Source organism: Haliotis asinina, chromosome 3, assembly GCF_037392515.1.
Source record: "Haliotis asinina isolate JCU_RB_2024 chromosome 3, JCU_Hal_asi_v2, whole genome shotgun sequence".
NCBI lineage: Eukaryota > Metazoa > Mollusca > Gastropoda > Lepetellida > Haliotidae > Haliotis > Haliotis asinina.
In genome coordinates, this window is record NC_090282.1 from 66,974,908 (window position 1) to 66,994,841 (window position 19,934).

Genomic DNA, 19,934 nt, shown 5'->3' on the forward strand with positions numbered 1-19,934 from the left:
CTTCGAGTTCCATGCCCATTGAAAGATCAAGAAGGTTAAGTTTGTCACGTGGGCGAAAGCGCTAAGATACAACAGCCACGTCAGCAGATTCTGTACAATGTACGTCATCTGTTATAACATGTTGACTTTATATTTAGTTTGATTGTAATATAGTGACATGGCATGTTTCATGCTGTAAAAATATTGTTCATAACAAATTTGTACGAAACTAGCAGGATATGGTCGTTGTGAACAATGGTGGTTATTTGTAGCCCTGTCTCCGAGGGAGACTAAATATAAATCCCTTGGCAAATATCAGTTCTGGTTAATGTGATCATTTGTGTGCTGAGTGATGACTAGTTACAGCTAATTCAATAAGAACAAGAACAGCAGTTCTAAAAACGTACGGTTAAAATACGACCCGCCTACGTGTAAAACGCCTTACTTTGTTAAAGACGGTAACCTCGTTCGTGTAAAGCGGTAATAACTTGATGTAGGGAGGGAAATCTTGCCCAAGTCCGAGAAAGATATGACTATTAGCAAGCATCATTGATTATCTCATGGCGCGGCATTAGTTCTTAACTCCTTCTATAACTGAGGCAATTGCATGTGTAGATAGAACCAACAACAAGACGTTAATTTTGGGGAAGCGGTTTGCACATGCCGGAGCACATTTAAGCTCGAGCTTTAATCACGTCCTCTGACAAACAGAGCACTAAGATCTCCACATATATACAAGACGTGTTGCCTGTTTACGTCACATTAAACCCTCTGTTGCTGTAGCATGCATACATATCCTGTTGATATAGTTCAGGATGTCGCCCAGTGGTATATGACGTAATCAAACAACCAATCACTTTAAATGTATTTCAAGAGCGGCGGATTCTTTATATTCTCCCAGATCGAGCCGTCGTTACAAAAGAAAACAAAGTATTTTACAATCAGGGCAAAATCAATGTTTTTCCCAAAACAATTCCTAGGTGTTCTGTTTTGTTTGTTTTTTATGTGCGTTGAAACCAAACAGTGACTGGCAGTATGTCAAACGGAGAGGCGATGGCTTGAATCAAACAGTTGCAGCAACATAGGCCCGCGTCATGGGAACAGTTTGTAATTATCAAAAGCCTTTCTTCACATCCGTAAACCTAAGAACATAACAATATAAACGTCATAAAAACATAATGACTAAATCCACATGTGTCATAAACTGAACTCCAAGGAATAGATCAGACAAAATTCGGGCCAGACTGAATACATAATTAAGGTCCAGCACACATACAATGCAATAATTCATCTGACTTTGTTGTCTTCTGTTCTCACGCAAAAATGTAATCTGGTCAGTTATGTGAACACTGCATTGTCCTGGTCATGTTTGGGTAGTGTTTTTGAAAGAACCTTTCGTCAGAATATGTATATAGTTACAATGGTCAGGTTGTATAAAGACAATGCACAACATGGTTCAGGACGTGCAGGGTGCCGAAACAAGAAACAATGTTGCCACCCTTGCAAGCAGCAGTGCCCGACGCGATTATTGCCTTCTGTCTAAATATTCGATATCATGTTATCTCGCTATCGTACGCATTGCCACATTTTCCATGGTAGCACAGTTTGAAGAGTTACATCCTCTTGGCGTGCCAGTAATCAGCGATCACTGAGCCCAGATTTCCTGGTTTTCTAACACTTTACCGATGTTTTCGGATGTTTCAGCAAAGAGGTCAGCATCTAAGACCTTCCTCAGGTTGAACTAAGGTTAAAATCCCATGTGCAATACAGTATGTACCTTCCTCAGGTTGAACTAAGGTTAAAATCCCATGTGCAATACAGTATGTACCTTCCTCAGGTTGAACTAAGGTTAAAATCCCATGTGCAATACAGTATGTACCTTCCTCAGGTTGAACTAAGGTTAAAATCCCATGTGCAATACAGTATGTACCTTCCTCAGGTTGAACTAAGGTTAAAATCCCATGTGCAATACAGTATGTACCTTCCTCAGGTTGAACTAAGGTTAAAATCCCATGTGCAATACAGTATGTACCTTCCTCAGGTTGAACTAAGGTTAAAATCCCATGTGCAATACAGTATGTACCTTCCTCAGGTTGAACTAAGGTTACAATCCCATATACAATACAGTATGTACCTTCCTCAGGTTGAACTAAGGTTACAATCCCATGTGCAATACAGTATGTACCTTCCTCAGGTTGAACTAAGGTTACAATCCCATATACAATACAGTATGTACCTTCCTCAGGTTGAACTAAGGATACAATCCATATACAATTACAGTATGTACCTTCCTCAGGTTGAACTAAGGTTACACTCCATATACAATTACAGTATGTACCTTCCTCAGGTTGAACTAAGGTTACAATCCATATACAATTACAGTATGTACCTTCCTCAGGTTGAACTAAGGTTACAATCCATATACAATTACAGTATGTACCTTCCTCAGGTTGAACTAAGGTTACAATCCATATACAATTACAGTATGTACCTTCCTCAGGTTGAACTAAGGTTACAATCCCATATACAATACAGTATGTACCTTCCTCAGGTTGAACTAAGGTTACAATCCCATATACAATACAGCATGTCTGATTTTACACGCCATTGTACATACAGTTCTCTTTCAGTGAATGCATCTTATTAGCATGTGAGGACACAGTTGGGAAGTCTTCTAATGGCAAGCTAGCAGGAATTGTAAACCAAAAGTTACTGTGTTCTGTAATCTGATTGGTTGAAAAACATGATCAAATGGTATTAGATTCCCGGAAACTGAAAGACTATTCACCGCGTATTGACACGTAAACAATTGTTTTGTTGTGTCATCAACAGTGGTGACGTCATTCAAATCATATTGTGACGTAAAGTTAGAATGACGTCACAAATGATCAACTCCAGATGCTACCATGAGAACCAGCTGAAACGGCCAGCTGATGACACTTCACTGCTGTGTCCGTATTCGATGTAAACGAGTGCAGACACTAAAACCCCTTTGGTTTACTTTTGTGTTTACAATGTCGATAAACATCATGTGTTGGCCAATTTCCGGGTGTTATTGAGTATTTGAAGCACGGGAATATTTCATTTGAAACCTCCGGCTGACGCCGTCGGTTCCAAATGCATTCCCGTGCTTCAAATACTCAATAACACCCGGAAATTGGCCAACACATGATGTTTATCTCCTAATTGTCTATGTGTAGATCAGTCTAAAGCTCAAGTACAGCGAAATATATATTTCCTATGTTATTCCCTGTTACGTAAATCAAGACATGCCATGATGTCTCATTTGTCCATTTAAATTGTGCATTCGGTACCTTGTTCTACATGCTCGCATTTTCACGCAATCGTTTAAATCTTAACTGCCATTTGAGGCGTACCTTAACATGCTGTTCTGCTCTGATGTAACAACTAAATCTTAGCTGAGCAACGAAGGATTTACAGGCTTCAGATTACTTTATGTATATGCTGTATTTTTAGAGAGTTATTTTGATGGGTATAATGAAAAAAAACGAGATAGCTATAGATATGAGGAGAAACTAAATATTTATGACTAATATCAACAGATTCAATCATGATTGAATGTGAGACCTGAGGGGAAATCGAAATGGTTACCGTCGATGTCTTGGCAGGTGCTCATTGCAGTTTGCAAAATATACTTCACAATCTCGTGCAATCAACCAGCATGAAAACCTTGTTTGAAATTATACGGAATTACAAATTACAGACATTGTGGTTCCACTAGTGCACAAAAACGTCATAAGTGTCCCGAAATATTGTATTGAATTATTAACAAGCAAGCAGGTATTGCAACATTGTAAAGATTTGTATAAGCATGCGATGAAATCTGGTCACCTGAGGGAAACCAAATATTCCAATGAATAAATATGGTTGCTTGGTAACAAGACGGTAGATTCTCGCCGTTAACGGTTTCAAATTTCTGACTGTGTACAGAAATACATTATCTGTGATTGAGGCTTAGACACCGAGTTAAACTGTAACACATCGATCTGTGAGGATGGAAGAAGACATTTAAAGATGATATTGATTACATTTGTAGACCCAGTCTCATGTTAAGAGTTGGGTTTTGTTGAATTGTTCTCGTTATTTGCATTAGCGTGTTCATGTTTGCATTAATTATGTTTCCATATTTGTCGCATGTACGAGGAATCATCAAAAGTAATGCCGCATTTCCCTAATTTGACTTTCAGCATGTTTTGGGGTCGTTTCGTATAATATTGTGCAGAGATTCATATTTAGTCGCACCTCTGTCATAATGTATGTGTGATGTTGTGCAGAGCTTCATATCTAGTCGCACCTCTGTCATATTGTCCGTGTAATATTGTGCAGAGATTCATATTTAGTCGCACCTCTGTCATATTATCCGTGCAATAATGTGAAAACTATATATTCACACTTGATACAATTTGAAAGATACACTGGTAACCCTGTCGTTTGCACAAATGTATCCCTTATGCACTCCAACTGCCCAGGGTGCCGTTGTGCAAACTAATCGTAGCGCCAAGACAGTAGTACGTCTTGTTACGGTATGGGAGTTACGGCCACCTCAGAACTACGATCGCTTTGCGCCCAGGGCTGCGGTTCCAAAACCAACTTTGCTCCAAATATACATTGAGGTTTGTAAGCGCAAGACCTGGTCATGTCGGTTTCAGCCAAGCAGTGAATGTCTGAGACTTGTAACATTGTTGGAGTTTCTCCCACGCCCAGCTGATGCGCTCTGATGTAACATGAATACGGTGAAAAGCATCACACTTGAACCCACTCTAAAAGCTTTCTGCATGACTTATTTGATAAAATCTACCGCATGACTTCCTTAATCAAAATATTCAAATCACACAATGCTTGCATGCTGAAAACGGGGATGTGGGGTAGCCTAGTTGCTAAAGCTTTCGCTCTTCAAGCCGACATGGGTACATTTCTGCTTTCCTCCGCCGTCATTTTTTTTAACATTACTGAAACTCACTCGTTCACTCTGTTGATAACTAACCACAAATCCTGCTTCATCAGCTAATGTTCAAGTTGATAACTATCGAGAAAGTATACTTCATCTAATTTAACAGCTATTGTACGTGCAAATCACTCACTCCAAACGCCACGTGATATAGTATATTTCCAAACACATTAACACATACATTGTGTCTTCTTTGATGTAAGCGTTGTGACGGCAGGCAAGGTTTATTTCACCACATGACTGAGGAGAAACGTGTTTCGATACAAAGATCAATAATAGAAACTCATAATTAATATCATGTATTACCTTATATACCTGGCGAAAGAAATAAACACAATACCAAATCCCATCATCTGTCTTTCGCATGACAAATATAATCTCTTATGTGAAGGCATGTACGTATTTATGGCATTCAGTCATGGGAAGAGATAGCTGGACCAAGTAAAATATGGATACTCTAGCTGATAGAGTAAACACCAAGATATACAGACCAAAGACAAACAGAATATATCATTGAGTTGTTTCCTTATCCAAGCTATATACATTGTCACGTGGACGATTATTTTAGCAACAGGGCGTGTCTACGTGCACATCCGTTATCGTAGCACTGATCGATTGTCAGGACAAAAGCTGCCACATGCCTTGAATGTTCATCTCAGGATGTCCCAAAGTACTTTTTTGTGTTCGCTGCGCAACCTGCGGAAATGTTTTCAAGACATATTCCAAGTTAACATGATCCAATCTACTGCTGATGTGAAGAGATGGTGAAAATCATTGACTGATGTGTGGCGTGTCATGAATTAAATACCACTTTATAATATGTCATACGTGACTGACGTTTGCAAAGAAATGTGAGATATGCCGCAAATGACTGTCTGTGACGACTTTACAATTTGACTGTTTCAATTACTTGATTACTAGTTTCGAAATAGGGGAAATATATATTATTTTTCTTGGTAGCGGTCATAAAATCTTTGGGACCATGAGATCGAGTTCGACTAAGTAATGATCATTTTATTTCATGCACCTTAGCTGCGTCCTTTGGTCTCCATGGAGACGTGGACGTCGTCGCAGTATTTCAGAATACAATGACAAACCGTGCTGTAAATGAAATATTACCCGAGAAACATGCAACTCACTCACTCACTCACTCACTCACTCACTCATCTTATTTTCAGCATTCAGGTACGGGTAATCGTAGAAGTACTCATTCTCTCATCTGTGTAATATGAAAACAAACAATACAAACCACTCCTGGACACTACTTGAACGTTTAATTTGATCTAGATTTATTTACAAATGTATACATACTAGCTTATGGATTTAGCGAAAGGATAACGTTTTTGAAGAAATATGTATAATGTGTCACGAACGAGTTTGCAGTCTATATGGACAAAAATGGCTGATAAAGTTAAACGATTTATATGCGCGCCGATAATTACTGGTATGCTTTCACTGGTGATACCGGGTGTTTCAATTACGGCTGGCCAGGCTCAACCCGTTTAACCCGTGAATATGATCTTCAAGGCCATTTGATCATTTCAGGAATGCCATGTCAAATTTAGAATGACATTTTCAGACATGTATTACATATGTAATTGAATTTTACATTTTCGTCAGAACCTGGCTGCTGTATCCTTTTTCAGGACACTGAGTCGATTGTCTCATTCTACATACAGTTTAAGAGTATATTGAAATCGATCTTCAAGTATTCCCCCAGGAGTTGTCATGGCGACAGAGACGTACATTATATTTTTTTCTCTTCCAGGAAGCCTTCATACACACTTACTGCAGACAGGCACAGCTGTATTGTGCAGCTGAGGGAAAGCAAGGTGAGCTAATCTAGTGTAATCTCTAAACGCGCACACACGAGTGTGTGTGTGAGAGAGAGAGAGAGAAAGAGAGAGAAAGAGAGAGACAAAGAGAGAGAGAAAGTTTGTTGGATAACGAGTCTGTGTGAGAGAGATATTGACAGAGAGCGTGTGTGACAGAGAGATAGAAAGACAGAGAGATATAGAGACAGGGAGATGTTAACGTCTCACTCAATATTATTCTCAAGGAAACAAATAAGGAAGCGGAAGTACAAGTGTTCCTTTGTTTATTTCCAGTAATTCATCCACGGTACATTACATACCATCTGAAGAAACCTGGAAAAAAATAACTTGTACTTCCACGTGTTCCCTTAGTCTATTCCATGAGTGTATATAAGTACAGAGTATGGACCAGACGATCCAGTGATTGATATTATCGAGGAACTAGGGCAAGATTTCAGTCAATTCAGTGAATAGTCCACAATCTCTCTTAGGCCAGTACAGTTTGCATGGGACAAATACTGAACCGGAATCCGTCTAAGGTCTTACATATATGGAGGAGAAAATAGATAAACCTCGTTAATGGAAAAAACATCCCCGATAAACAAATATTCGTAATTGTAAATTGTGTGATTTTAGCCTCAGGTGATCCTGTATCCGGTCTGTCATACTGTAACTTACATACGCGTACAATCGTAACACTAAGGTTTTTATATATGTCAGACAAGTCCATTTCTATTCATGTATACGCATCCGTAGGGATCAGAACGCAATGATCTGGATAAACCTGGTTTCAATTAATGTACGAGATGTCTACTGAATCGACAGGAGTGGAACATCTCCCCGAGATTGTGAATCGGTTGACCCCAAACAGTGTCAATTTGCTATCACAAACTAATATTGTCATAAACCGATTACATTCTTGGCTGCTGAAAATTATGTTTCCTGAAAAGCAATTGCGTTTGAGATATATATGATATAATCAACAGTTTTTGAAGTTTTTGAGGCCAGATCGTAACTGTACAGCCACATTCATCACGAAATAATGGCTTAATATCATTTGTCCTTTCTCAATATACCAGTACAACGTCCTGAAAATTGATAATCTATCTCTTTTTGCTAAAACGAAGCCGTTTTTAACATGCACAGGATAATTACGTCTGCAATCGTTCTTGACAAAACACACATTTGTCTAGTGCTTTCGATCGACGGATAGAGTTTCCTTAAACTTACGTCAGTATGTACATTTAAATGGCCAGGCTCTGCTCCACATAAAACATCTAAGATCTCCCCAAGTACACACGAACGTGTAACACACTTTACAAATAATCTACTACAAACTTGGCAAGTTTCCAGTGTAGATTAACAAAAAAAGATCCATCTAAATCTCACATTAGTATTACAATACTGACGGAAATGGCAATGTAATTGCTTTCTTTTTGTCTTCTATTCGATACTGGCTCCCTAGAGGATTAGCGCTTAAGTAAAGGAAGCAGAAGTTGAACACTTAGAGAGCACTGTAGAACACTTCCTCACAGATAACTAGATATTAAACAGATCAATTTACAGTAGTATTCATTTACTTCACACACAATGTAAAAGAGACTAAGTGTAGCGCTAGGTATGGTCCTTTCCACTTAAAACCGACAGTTAGAACTCACAATTTAATATTCTCTTCTCTATTTTATTCTGAAACCACGGTTTCTTTATCCTCTGTGTATCTTAAGAACTATTGACTCATATTGTTCTCAGTGACGCCAAACCGGGGTCCATTTCACAAAAGAGATGTGATACATCATCATGTGTAAATAACACTTTCAATATATTCGTTGTAGAAGCAATTTTGACCATGTTGATGTTTTCAATCGGCATCTGAGCTTCAAACTAGCAAGACAAACAGAGTTTGACGCTTTGTGTGATTGCATAATGGAACTTTCTACAAACGTGACATTTAATGCGAAACACGCTTTGAAGAAGCACTTGGTATCTTTGCGTTAAAGTCAGAAAGTAAATTTACTATTACTAGTACATAAAACCGTTGGTAATGAGAACAAACGAGGGACATGTATCTGTGGCATCAGTACAAACCACCCTATAGAATATAGTGGGTCAGCGATGGACCTATTGTCGCGTGTCATTTGTGTATTTACCTCGCCTGGGGCTCCCAGAATGATCGTTCATTGTGTTGGAAGTGCACAGCATATGGAACAAACAAATAACTCTGTTAGAACTGTAAAAAGAGTCCATTAGTTGACTATTGGTGAGTCGGCTTGAACCAATTTTCACCGCAGCTTCAGTGAGAGACAAGCTCGTGAGCAGTTGCATGCAAATCTCTTTGGAGACAGTCGCGGGCTCTCTGGCGTTCTCTGGCAACAAAAACAGCAATGCGGAAATGCCATTTGCGTTAAAATTGTCTCTGGAAGAGTGAGACTAAGTGTCTAAAGTACTTATCCACCTTATATTTCAATGACTCCTCTAATGAAAGGGTAAAATTCCCACGAGATAACCCTTGACCTCTGATGAGTGAACGTAGACGGCCAGAAATGCAATATTGGTAAACTGTTAGAGCCCCGTCATGTCGTCCCCTGTGATTTGAAGCGTTGTGATAACAGATATGTAAAGAAAACAAAAGACATGCATCGACTTGTAAGCAGTATACGCAGTGGTCTTTTATGGCGATATTCATCTCCCGGGAGTTCCAGGAGTCAGCTCAATTCCCTTATACGTAACGTATGGGGCATTAAGATCGAGGTTCAGAAAAGAGTCTTTTGTTCTGAAGAAGTAGTAATGTGATATAATCTGACATATGCTTTTCCCAAGCAAGACTTAATTCAAGGCTATATCCTGGGGATTTTATTTGACCAAGCTGTCGAGCGTTAGGGGCAAATACAATTCGTTTGTATAACTGGTTCCATGCCCGGGTAAAATGAATAATTAACATCACTGTTATGCCCAACGGAATCAGTTTGGGAAGATAATCCAAACTGGTTTGTTCCTGGCGGTGAATTTACAAGGATAACCGAACTGAAGGTTGTAAATTGACACGGCTCCTATATATGGATGAAGACTAATAACACCTTTTGGAAAGTGGTCAAGTGTAAAATGTTATCTTTGATGTTACACTTCCTCAATTAAGTAGAGATTCTAAGACTTTGTGGATTGAGTTCCACCAAAAATTCGAGTGAGTGATTATGGTTTCACACCGCTGTTAGCAATGTTAAAGTCATATCATGGCGGGCCACACCAAAAATGGGCTTCACACAGGCAATCAAACCCAGGTCTTCGGCGACGAACAAACGCATTAGCCATTAGGCTACCCCACTGCCACACGGATCCAGATTTGGACACGTGATGTAGACTACCAGATTTCCACTTTGTCGTGGTAACAGCAGTGACTGAGTGGGTCAGATGGTTGACTTCGTATGCCTGAGATTGCGTCATCGCGCTGAGAATATAGGCGTGAACTCCGCAAAGTGTTAGGCTGAGAAAAAGTAAGTCTTTCTGAAAGTCGTATGTTCACTGGATGTTGGTTGACCGTTGGTGAGAGTGACGTGGTAAGCAGACTTACTATCCAAGAGTGCGAGGCAACCAATCGATGACATAATCAACAGTGTTACACGCAGATCCACCTATGGCTTACACGACATGCATCGGGTACTGTGAGCTTATAAATCGCGCCTGAATAACTTCAACAACAATTAATCTAGCCGAGTATAAATATCTCATCATGTGTTTTAAAATGCTGGTTTTGTTTCCTTGCATTGAAGCCATCTACGAGACTAATCCGATTGTACCGAGAGATTTCAGCTTCAGTTTCTCACCGCAAGCAGAAAAATAATTGATTTGTAAGCTGTAGGTAGGAGAACAGTTTGCGGTGCATTAACCTTCCCCAAGTAACATGAAGCGAAGATCACGATACAACAATCGATTTTCAAACACAATAAGTTGTGTAGAGGCAATCGGGGTTTCGTACAAAGACACGTTGTCCTTGCATAAACACCAATGCATAACCTCTTCTGTTCAGATGGTATAGTTCAGTATAGTTTACCTTAATCTATGCAACCACTCCGAGACAGGGTGTCATTAAGTGCTTGATTTCCACCTGAGGTGTCGGTCGTTTTGCTAATTGGACATTTTACTTGTTGTTGTGTTATATCGTGCAACAGTATCCTCAAATAACCACCGTTGTCAAAGGACACAAGGATGCCCTTCGATGGTGCCCTTCCAGTCATGACCACCTCCGTGATTTAGTGGACCGAGTGTCAACAGTGAGAGCTGCAGGTCGTTGGTTCGATCCTCAGTCGCGTAATACCAAAACACGTTTGAAAGATGATGCATGTTCTTACCCTGTCTGGCGCTCGACGTTAAGGGGTAAGGACTGGTCATTACAAAGTATGTTGTTTCTGAATAAGGGACCTGTATTCATCTGAAGCATGAGACCAGCACTTCCATTAATCGTTAGCATGGACTAGTACAAGCAAACAAACATCCTCGCGCGTGAATGTTTATGTAAGTGCAACGTCAAAGACTAGGTAAAGCACTTCAAATACAGTCAGGGCGTGTAAAGAACCCGATGGAACAGAGCCAGGTTTGATATGCATAGGAACTAGAAACACACTGACAGTAACAGTGTGAAAAGGGACCACAAAACACTCCATTTGACGGTATTCAAAGGGACCTTTAAAACAGATCTAGTAATGGTATTCAAAGGGACCTTTAGAACACATCTAGTAATGGTATTCAAAGGGACCTTTAAAACACTTCATGTAGCGGTATTCAAAGGGACCTTTAGAACACATCTAGTAATGGTATTCTAAGGGACCTTTAGAACACATCTAGTAATGGTATTCTAAGGGACCTTTAGAATACTTCTAGTAACGGTATTCTAAGGGACCTTTAGAACACATCTAGTAACGGTATTCAAAGGGACCTTTAGAACACATCTAGTAACGGTATTCAAAGGGACCTTTAGAACACATCTAGTAACGGTATTCAAAGGGACCTTTAGAATACTTCTAGTAACGGTATTCAAAGGGACCAGAGAATACTTCTAGTAACGGTATTCAAAGGGACCTTTAGAACACTTCTTTTCTGTAACTGATTTTATTTTCTGTTGAAAACATGAACTTAGAAACTGTACAATGGTAATAGATATCTTCATTACACAAGCTGTGGTGGGTTCGATTTACCCCTGATCACCTCAACGAACACACCTTGTGCAAGATGGCACTGGTAGTGTAGTTATATGTCCTGTAAGATTGGTAATATTCACAAGCTATCATATTTGTAAATTGTCACCATTACTGTAAAGACTTTGTTTAGGCAATCTTCCAATGTCCAGATGAATGTGATAGACGCCTCTACCCTTTGTGCACAGTGTGGTATTTAGTCCTATAGCAAGACAACAGGACACTTCAAGTAAAGGTGTTCAAACGTATCAATAGAACACTTCCAGTGGCGGTATTGAAACGTATCAATAGAACACTTCTACTAACGGTATTCAAAGAGGTCAATAGAACACGTCTGGCAGCGGTATTTAAAGGGATTAATAGAACACTTCTAGTTACCGTATTTAAAGGGACCAACAGACCACTTCTAGTAACCGTATTTAAAGGGACCAATAGACCACTTCTAGTTACCGTATTTAAAGGGACCAATAGACCACTTCTAGTTACCGTATTTAAAGGGACCAATAGACCACTTCTAGTAACCGTATTTAAAGGGACCAATAGAGTACTTAAGGTAGGAGTACCCAACAGGATTCGCGGATATCTATCTTTACATCTCGTAGTCATTTTAGGTGCACATCTTCTATCCAACAGAGATTTAGTATGTGGATTACTTTGCAAGAATAATAGTATATGTTCAACCTTGGAGACAAAAAAATTTACAATGATGCTCGGATCCTACAGGCAGTGTAGCGCCAGAGAGGTTCAGTAATGTTCAATCCGAGTTTAAGATCGATGTTTGAAGCCAGATCAGTAAAATCATCTTGCATTCGGTTTCCTTTTTGCATTTTATTACCTTTACAGAATACAGAGAATGATTGGTCGTATTGTAGCATGATAACCACTGCCCGGAAGCACAGATGATTGCACGATAAAGTTTCCACAACTACCTGATGTTGTGTGTCTTACCAAACATTGCCAGACATATTGGGAAAATAACACCAACCATCACTGTGGGCAGCACTTCGATACTAGTACAGTAGATTAAAACTTCAAATTGCTTTGATATTTTTGTTGTTATTATAAAGATTATTACTGAGAAAGCCGACACCTAGGTTTATTCAAAATCAACATTCTCAATAAATGGAAAATGTGGCGATTGTAGTCAAATTTAGCCTTAAATAAAAATCATTAAAATACTACTTTTAAAGAATTTAGAAAGCAAGAATTCACTTAGAAGGCCTTAGCTCTTGTCCCTTGTATAGGTCCCTAGGATGGTGATCTTCCTTCAGTTGTGGAAATGATCAATAATCCATTTTTACATTTTTAAATATATGTGCTAGCTATTTTTAACTCCTTTCGTGGTAATCTACACTGGCCAAAAAAGAAACGCATAGGTGAAAATCCAATGTTATGAGAGATGATTTATTAACTTAAATTGCACAAAAAGTAATGGAACTTGAGCAATGATAATTCACACGGGTATTAACAAATGTGTGTCAAGACATATACAATCATTCACAGTGGTATTACGCGTCTCTATTTTCCATGGCATAGTGAGAAAGTCAGTATCTGGTGTGACCACCACGGGCATCAATCACTGCTCTGCATCGCCTGGGCATTGACTGTATAAGACGTCGTATCCGCCTTTGTGGGATTCTTCTCCACTCATCTCGCAACGCATTCACCAACTGTAGACGTGTCTGTGGCTGCGGCTGTCGACGTCGTAACCGTTTACCCAATTGGTCCCATAAATGTTCAATTGGGTTCAAATCCGGCTATTTTGAGGGCCATGGAAGAACTGTAATGTTGTTGTTGGCAAGGAAATCCGTGGTAATGCGTGCTGTGTGCGGTCTTGCATTGTCGTGCTGGAAAATTTCCCTTCTAGCGTCAATTGTAGGAACAACATGACGGTTCAGAATTTCATCCCGGTAGCGTACAGCATTGAGATTCCCTTGCACATGCACCAACTGTGTCCTGCCGTTCATAGATATGCCTCCCCACATCATAACACCTCCACCACCGTGTCTGTTGACCTCACGAACGCACTGTCGAGCATATCTCTCATTTCGACGTCTGTAAACACCCATCCTTCCATCATGTCTGTACAGCAGAAAACGTGACTCATCGCTGAACCAGATCCTCCTCCAATTCAAGAGGTTCCATGCCCGAACGTTCCTGCACCACTGAAGACGTGCACGACGGTGATGGGGATGCAGAACAGGTCCTGCATGAGGTCGCATAGGTCGAATTCCATGCTCTCTTAGGCGATTCCTGATGGTTTGTGGAGAGACTCTACGCAGCCCAGGAACGTGATCAGCGGTATACGTAGCAGTGACGGCCCGATTACGCAGATGAAGCACCCGGATGTAGCAGTCTTGTGCTGGAGTTGTCACCCTTGGTCTCCCACTCCTTGGACGGTCTCTGGTCAAGTTGTGTTGCGTGTATCGTTGCCAGAGACGGGAAATTGTGCTCTGCCTCACATTCAGACGTCTGGCAACTGATGACTGACTTTCCCCAGCTTCCAGACGTCCAATGGCTCTATTTCTGTTTTCTTCATTTAACATTGGCATTTTTCGCGTCGCATAGAAAGAAATTCGAAGAATGAATCGCAACAGGACCTGTCCCCTTTTATAGCCATCATAATCAAGATTGAGATCCTGCATTTGCACGTGCATAATGCTTTCAGATTTTCCCACGTGCAGATTATACAAAGCGTTTTCAAGGTGCTGTGGTGTGGCGATTAATCACCAGAGGTTGTGTTTGTTTGTCTGTTTTGGTTGTATTGACTATAAAAACACTTAATATTTACATTAATTGTCATTCCATTCCATATTTTCCGAAAAAATCTACTTTAAAAATGAGATTTCAGCTATGCGTTTCTTTTTTGGGTCAGTGTAGTACTTTCACGTTCCTTCGTTGACAAGGTTGTATATATAAAATGTAATATGAGTTTAGGACATGTTTTAGTCACGATATGGTTGAAATATTGTCGATGTGACTTTAAATCTCAACTCACTCACTCATGCGTCATCCGCAATCCATAACGTGTGTTATTGCAGCTAGATGGAGTTGATCCAATAGACATTCTCCAATAATTAGGTTTGAGCCTCCTCAAATAATGAATCTCCTATTGAATCCATCCAATCTGAACATAATCGAGGGAAGAAGTGATTTTTATAGAACACCAGGTATCAAACTTCAAAGGACTACTGTGGAGTCACATTACTAAATGGTTGTTATTGGCGGTATATAATGTATACTGGACGTGTACCCAGAAGTACCACATTGAGTGAAAGAGTAATTAGTAATGGTTCAAAGAAATTGCCACGTTCGTGAAATCGATACATATCGGTCATACAAGGTGACTTTGGTTAGAATTCTTAGGGTAGATCAAGTTTTCTCTCTCAGCGCTAAAAGCGCTGGTTTGATTCTACCATACGATGTAAAGCCTATCCCTGGTTAATGTTGTTTGAATATTGACAACCACCGACGTCTTTTGATCAGAGAGATATGTTTGAAATACGTAAATATAACAGAAAAATAGTCACGTTAACGTTTTTTTACATCCATCACGTGACTTGTGCGTCACAGCATCTGTATAATTTGTGAGGTTTGTAAAATCATGAAACATTTGATAATTAATACCTGTTTCTTGTTATGGTTGATGTTTTACGTAAAATGACCAAAGACGGGGTTTCATAAAGACCGGGCATCGTTACAAGTTGGTGCATGATTTGCTTTGAAGGTTATGGTTCATTTCGTTTACCCAACTTTGAACGCCAGCGGGTTCTGGTGCGTCTAAAGGTCGTTACTCTGCATACTCATGACCATTTCCTCAACATCATACGTGGATTCATGCAATCGACTGTTCAGACACGGTTTCTTCATCTGGAAAAGATTCTCAAATTTACATGATGTCCGAAATTTTTGTCTGCCAAGATTTTAACCCATATCATGAAACGGAGCATGTTACTTCTGTCTTATTTTTCTTCATTTTCCTGGGATACCTGAAACCAAATGAACATTTATTGTGTGTATTTCCGTTACATCAGTGAAACGATGCTGTGTCGGTTGTTTGGTGTAACATAAGCATTTGTGTTTGTTTTAAAGTTAAATCAGTCTGTGAAAATCAAATAAATTTTCTGTTCGTTTCTGGTCGCCTTGGAATCGACACCAGCACGGCTGGACATTTTGTCCCCGTTCTGCTTTTAATGCGTGTCACAAGTTGCATTACAAGCAGACACGCAAATCAAATTTGTGTCATAACATAAGTTCGGCACGTAAAGCATTCTGAAAGCATGGAGTGTCATGTGGTGACTGTTTTCGATATATACGTATTCATTTCTCGTTATATTATCGAATTCGCTGTTAAGTAAAATGATTAAGTGTAATAATAGTCAAACGTTGCTATAGAAACCCACGAAGTAGAACGAGGGGGTTAACGCGACATAGACAAGTATGAATATGTAATAACTGTATTGGCATGCGCACCGCATTCATATTTTATTATCAAACGTATAAATGCCGAAATTTAAGCTCCGATAGACCCGTAGATGGGGATCGATCCATCGATCTTCAGCTCTTCTGGCAGACGAGATTTGGGTGATGACTGGTCCATTTGTTGTTTAACGCCGCACTCAGCAACATTCCGGCTATATGACAGCCGTCTGTGAATAATCGAATCAGGACCAGATACTCCAGTGATCAACAGCATCAGCATCGATCAACGCAAGTGGGATACGATGACGTGGGTCGCGTACTGTTCCGTCGAATTTCTGATTTCAGAGTAGTAAAATGCATTCGACGGAGGAGCACTGTGATCGTAGCTATTAATTTGTTATCAAAACATTTGATCATACCAAAATTAAGGCGCTGGATAGTTTCATTCATATTTTGTGCTTTTGTACTTTGTTACTTATCCTTGCCTACTTTGCCTTTGCCTACGATGAAAGGCTATTTCATCGACACATTTTCAGTTTGTAGGTGTTTTACACACGATCACCATACTCCGAGCAAGTGCCCGTGTGCCTTCTATCCACCGTGTTTTGGTTTGGTTTGGTTCATTCGTTAAACAAGATAAACACCAAACCCCAATCCCCTTACAAACACCTTACCTAGCACTAAAAGGAAACTAAACATTCATGGATAATTCAAGTTATAGTTTTGTTTTACCCACAATATATGATAAACACATTTGGTTAAGTTCAAGGTTATTACTTCAACTTGTAAAAGAGTTATAAACTTTGTAAAAGAGATATAAACTTCATCACCTTTTGTGACTTGTATATTTGTATATTTATCCAGGGGTAAATAGGGACGTTTAAATATCTAAATGTCAAACACTTAGGACAAACCATGATAACACGATATTCATCCTCCATGTCAGTATGGCAAAAAGGACATAATCGGCTTTCTAAAGCTAATTTTGGACGGGCCCAGCTTCTGTTCTCAATCATCAGGAAGGAGAAGATAATCGCAAGCTTACCCTGTGGTATATAATTTCAATTTGAGATAAACAGTTTCCCATGGTAAGTGATGATTTGATAACCAGGTACTTTTTTTCATCAAGAGGGAAAATTGGGACAAGAGCTGAAGCCTTGCTTCGAGTAGTCCGATACAAGCCGACCCCTTAATTGATGAACTTTGACTCTCCCAGTGTGTTAGCACGGTCTGAAATTCAGCCGATTAACGCAGAACCACTCAAGCATGATTCGACCGATCTTCATTGCTGACTTCGACATTCGAAAGATTAGACTGTAATCGTTGACAGGTGTAAACCGAGTTAGCGAACTTGACCACCCGATTCTGTTAGTCACCCACATGGGTCCCGTAGATGAATTTTAACTCGTTTCATAGACGAAAGATACTCGTATACAGTGTGATATTGCGTCCAGAAGGCGAGCACAGTTATGAAACGGAGATGCATTAGTGCCCAGGATTGTGAAAAAGCCAAATGTCGCCTGATGAACGAGACATGCCACATCCTTTGCCTAAGGAGACACCAAGTAATCACGAGGTATGCTGCGACCGAGAAGCACAATACCTATAAAATACTTTATTACTGAACATAGTTTTCTCTCTTTTTTATACTGATTCTAGTCTCGCCTATTCCTTGCGTTGTATATTTCAAAATAACACAGACATTCCCTAATCATGGCGTCGAACTAATCATCTCACTGCCTGCGATACTGTTTGCATTGATCTCTTTGTAAACCGTTGAAATAGTGGGTATATTGTTACGTGCTGAATTCAGGTACGGCATTCTTCAGTGCTTATGACGTGAAATCTGCTCGAAAATAGACATTGCTAGAAGTCGGGGCAAAATGACAGATGGGTTTCTAGGCATCGAAGTGCCATAAATCTATAGGCCGATCTGAAAATATATCATTTTTTACCGCGGCGTGCCAGCGAAATGGAGTAGGAAATACTAAATAGGGCAGTTTTTTACGCTTACCAATCTGTTAAAATGAACAGGGACATGTGGTGTTGACACAATAAAAACCTTGATCAGTATGGCAGGCAATCTTACAAACGATCATCTAATGCTAGAGTGAGTATAGTTTTGCTCCCTGATATTCCAGTAAGCACTCGTCGTAGGATCAATAGAATAATACAATAAGAAAACGTATTGCACTAATGTGGAGACTAGAAGCCAGTTTTCACTCTAAGTTAACTCTTTAAAGGCACACTATCTCTGTTGTCTGTAAATCAATATTGCATTTCTCTCATCGATACTATCAATCCCCATGCCAGCCAAGCTACCATATCACTTATTCCGAAAAGTAATAACGCATTTCGATTACAATATGAAATTTAAAAGTTAGAATGAATTAATGCATCGTTGCATTATATCGACTCTCGCGCCTTTTACCGATCGAATATTATTTCAATCGAACCTCATAGAGTTATGTCCCTTTGAGCGCTCTTTACGAATGTCCTATAACGTAACTTGTGATTGAGGCCAGATCGTTAAACGCCGACAACGCCGTGTGCGACAGTTTTCAATGTACGGAGCAATCCTTAAAATTCTATGCAGGGCAGGTGTTGTCTGTCTGGAAGCAGCTCGCCTCGAAACTTCAGTTATCGATTTCAGGCAAGTCGTAAGGGATAATAAGACCTCTATTAACTGCATCAATAGGATGCAACGGTGAGTGCATGTGCCCCAATATATACATTATAGATCACGCTATTATTGAAAAAGCGTGACGTTGTGCATTTAAGTACTACTGACCACTCCACATAAGTTCTGTCTCTGGACACTAAGGGTCTGTGATGAACCCTTCAAATTGGTGATTGAGTGATTGATTAGGTGAGTAAATTTAGTTTTACGCCACACTCAGCAATATTCCAGCAAGATGGCGGTGATCTGTAAATAATCGAGTCTGGACCAGACAGTCCAGTGATCAACAGCACGAGCATCGAGCTACACAATTGGGTACCGATGACATGTGTCAACCAAGTCAGCGTGCCTGACCAGCCGATCCCGTTAGTCGCCTCTTACGACAAGCATGGCTTGCTGAAGGCCTATTCTACCCCGGACTTTCACGGGTCCCCTTCAAAAGGAACACGGAAGCCTCAAAGTCGGGTAGCCAAGTGGTTAAAGTGTTCGCAAGCCGGAGACCCGGGTTCGATTCCCCACATGGGTACAATGTGTGAAGCGCATTTCTGGTGTCCCCCCGCCGTGATATTGCTACGATATTGCTAAAAGCGGCGTAAAACTAAACTCACTCACTCACTCTTTTTATAGCGGCAATGGATTATGCATGTGGATGAAACGTCACGCCGAGGACCCGGGTTCGATTCCCACATGAGTACAATGTGTGATGCCCATTTTATTATATTTTGTCCCCTGCCGTGATGTTGCTGGAATATTGCTAAAAGCGGCGTAATACCATAGTCACTCACTGACTGACTCACTCACTCACATTCTATGCTGATACATATATTTTTTATATTGGCATTCTTAACACAATGTCGCCATTAAACAAGCTACTAAACGATAGC

General features: G+C 40.0%; 1 protein-coding gene across 1 annotated transcript in view; it reads left to right on the forward strand.

The window, feature by feature from the left end:
- The window catches only part of LOC137278332 (collagen alpha-1(X) chain-like), an 80,891-nt gene that overhangs the window by 40,803 nt on the left and 20,154 nt on the right, over positions 1–19,934 (forward strand). Inside the window, exon 2 of the mRNA XM_067810603.1 lies at positions 6,717–6,780. Coding sequence (XP_067666704.1) covers positions 6,717–6,780 — 64 coding nt within the window. The remainder of the gene's footprint in view (positions 1–6,716; positions 6,781–19,934) is intronic.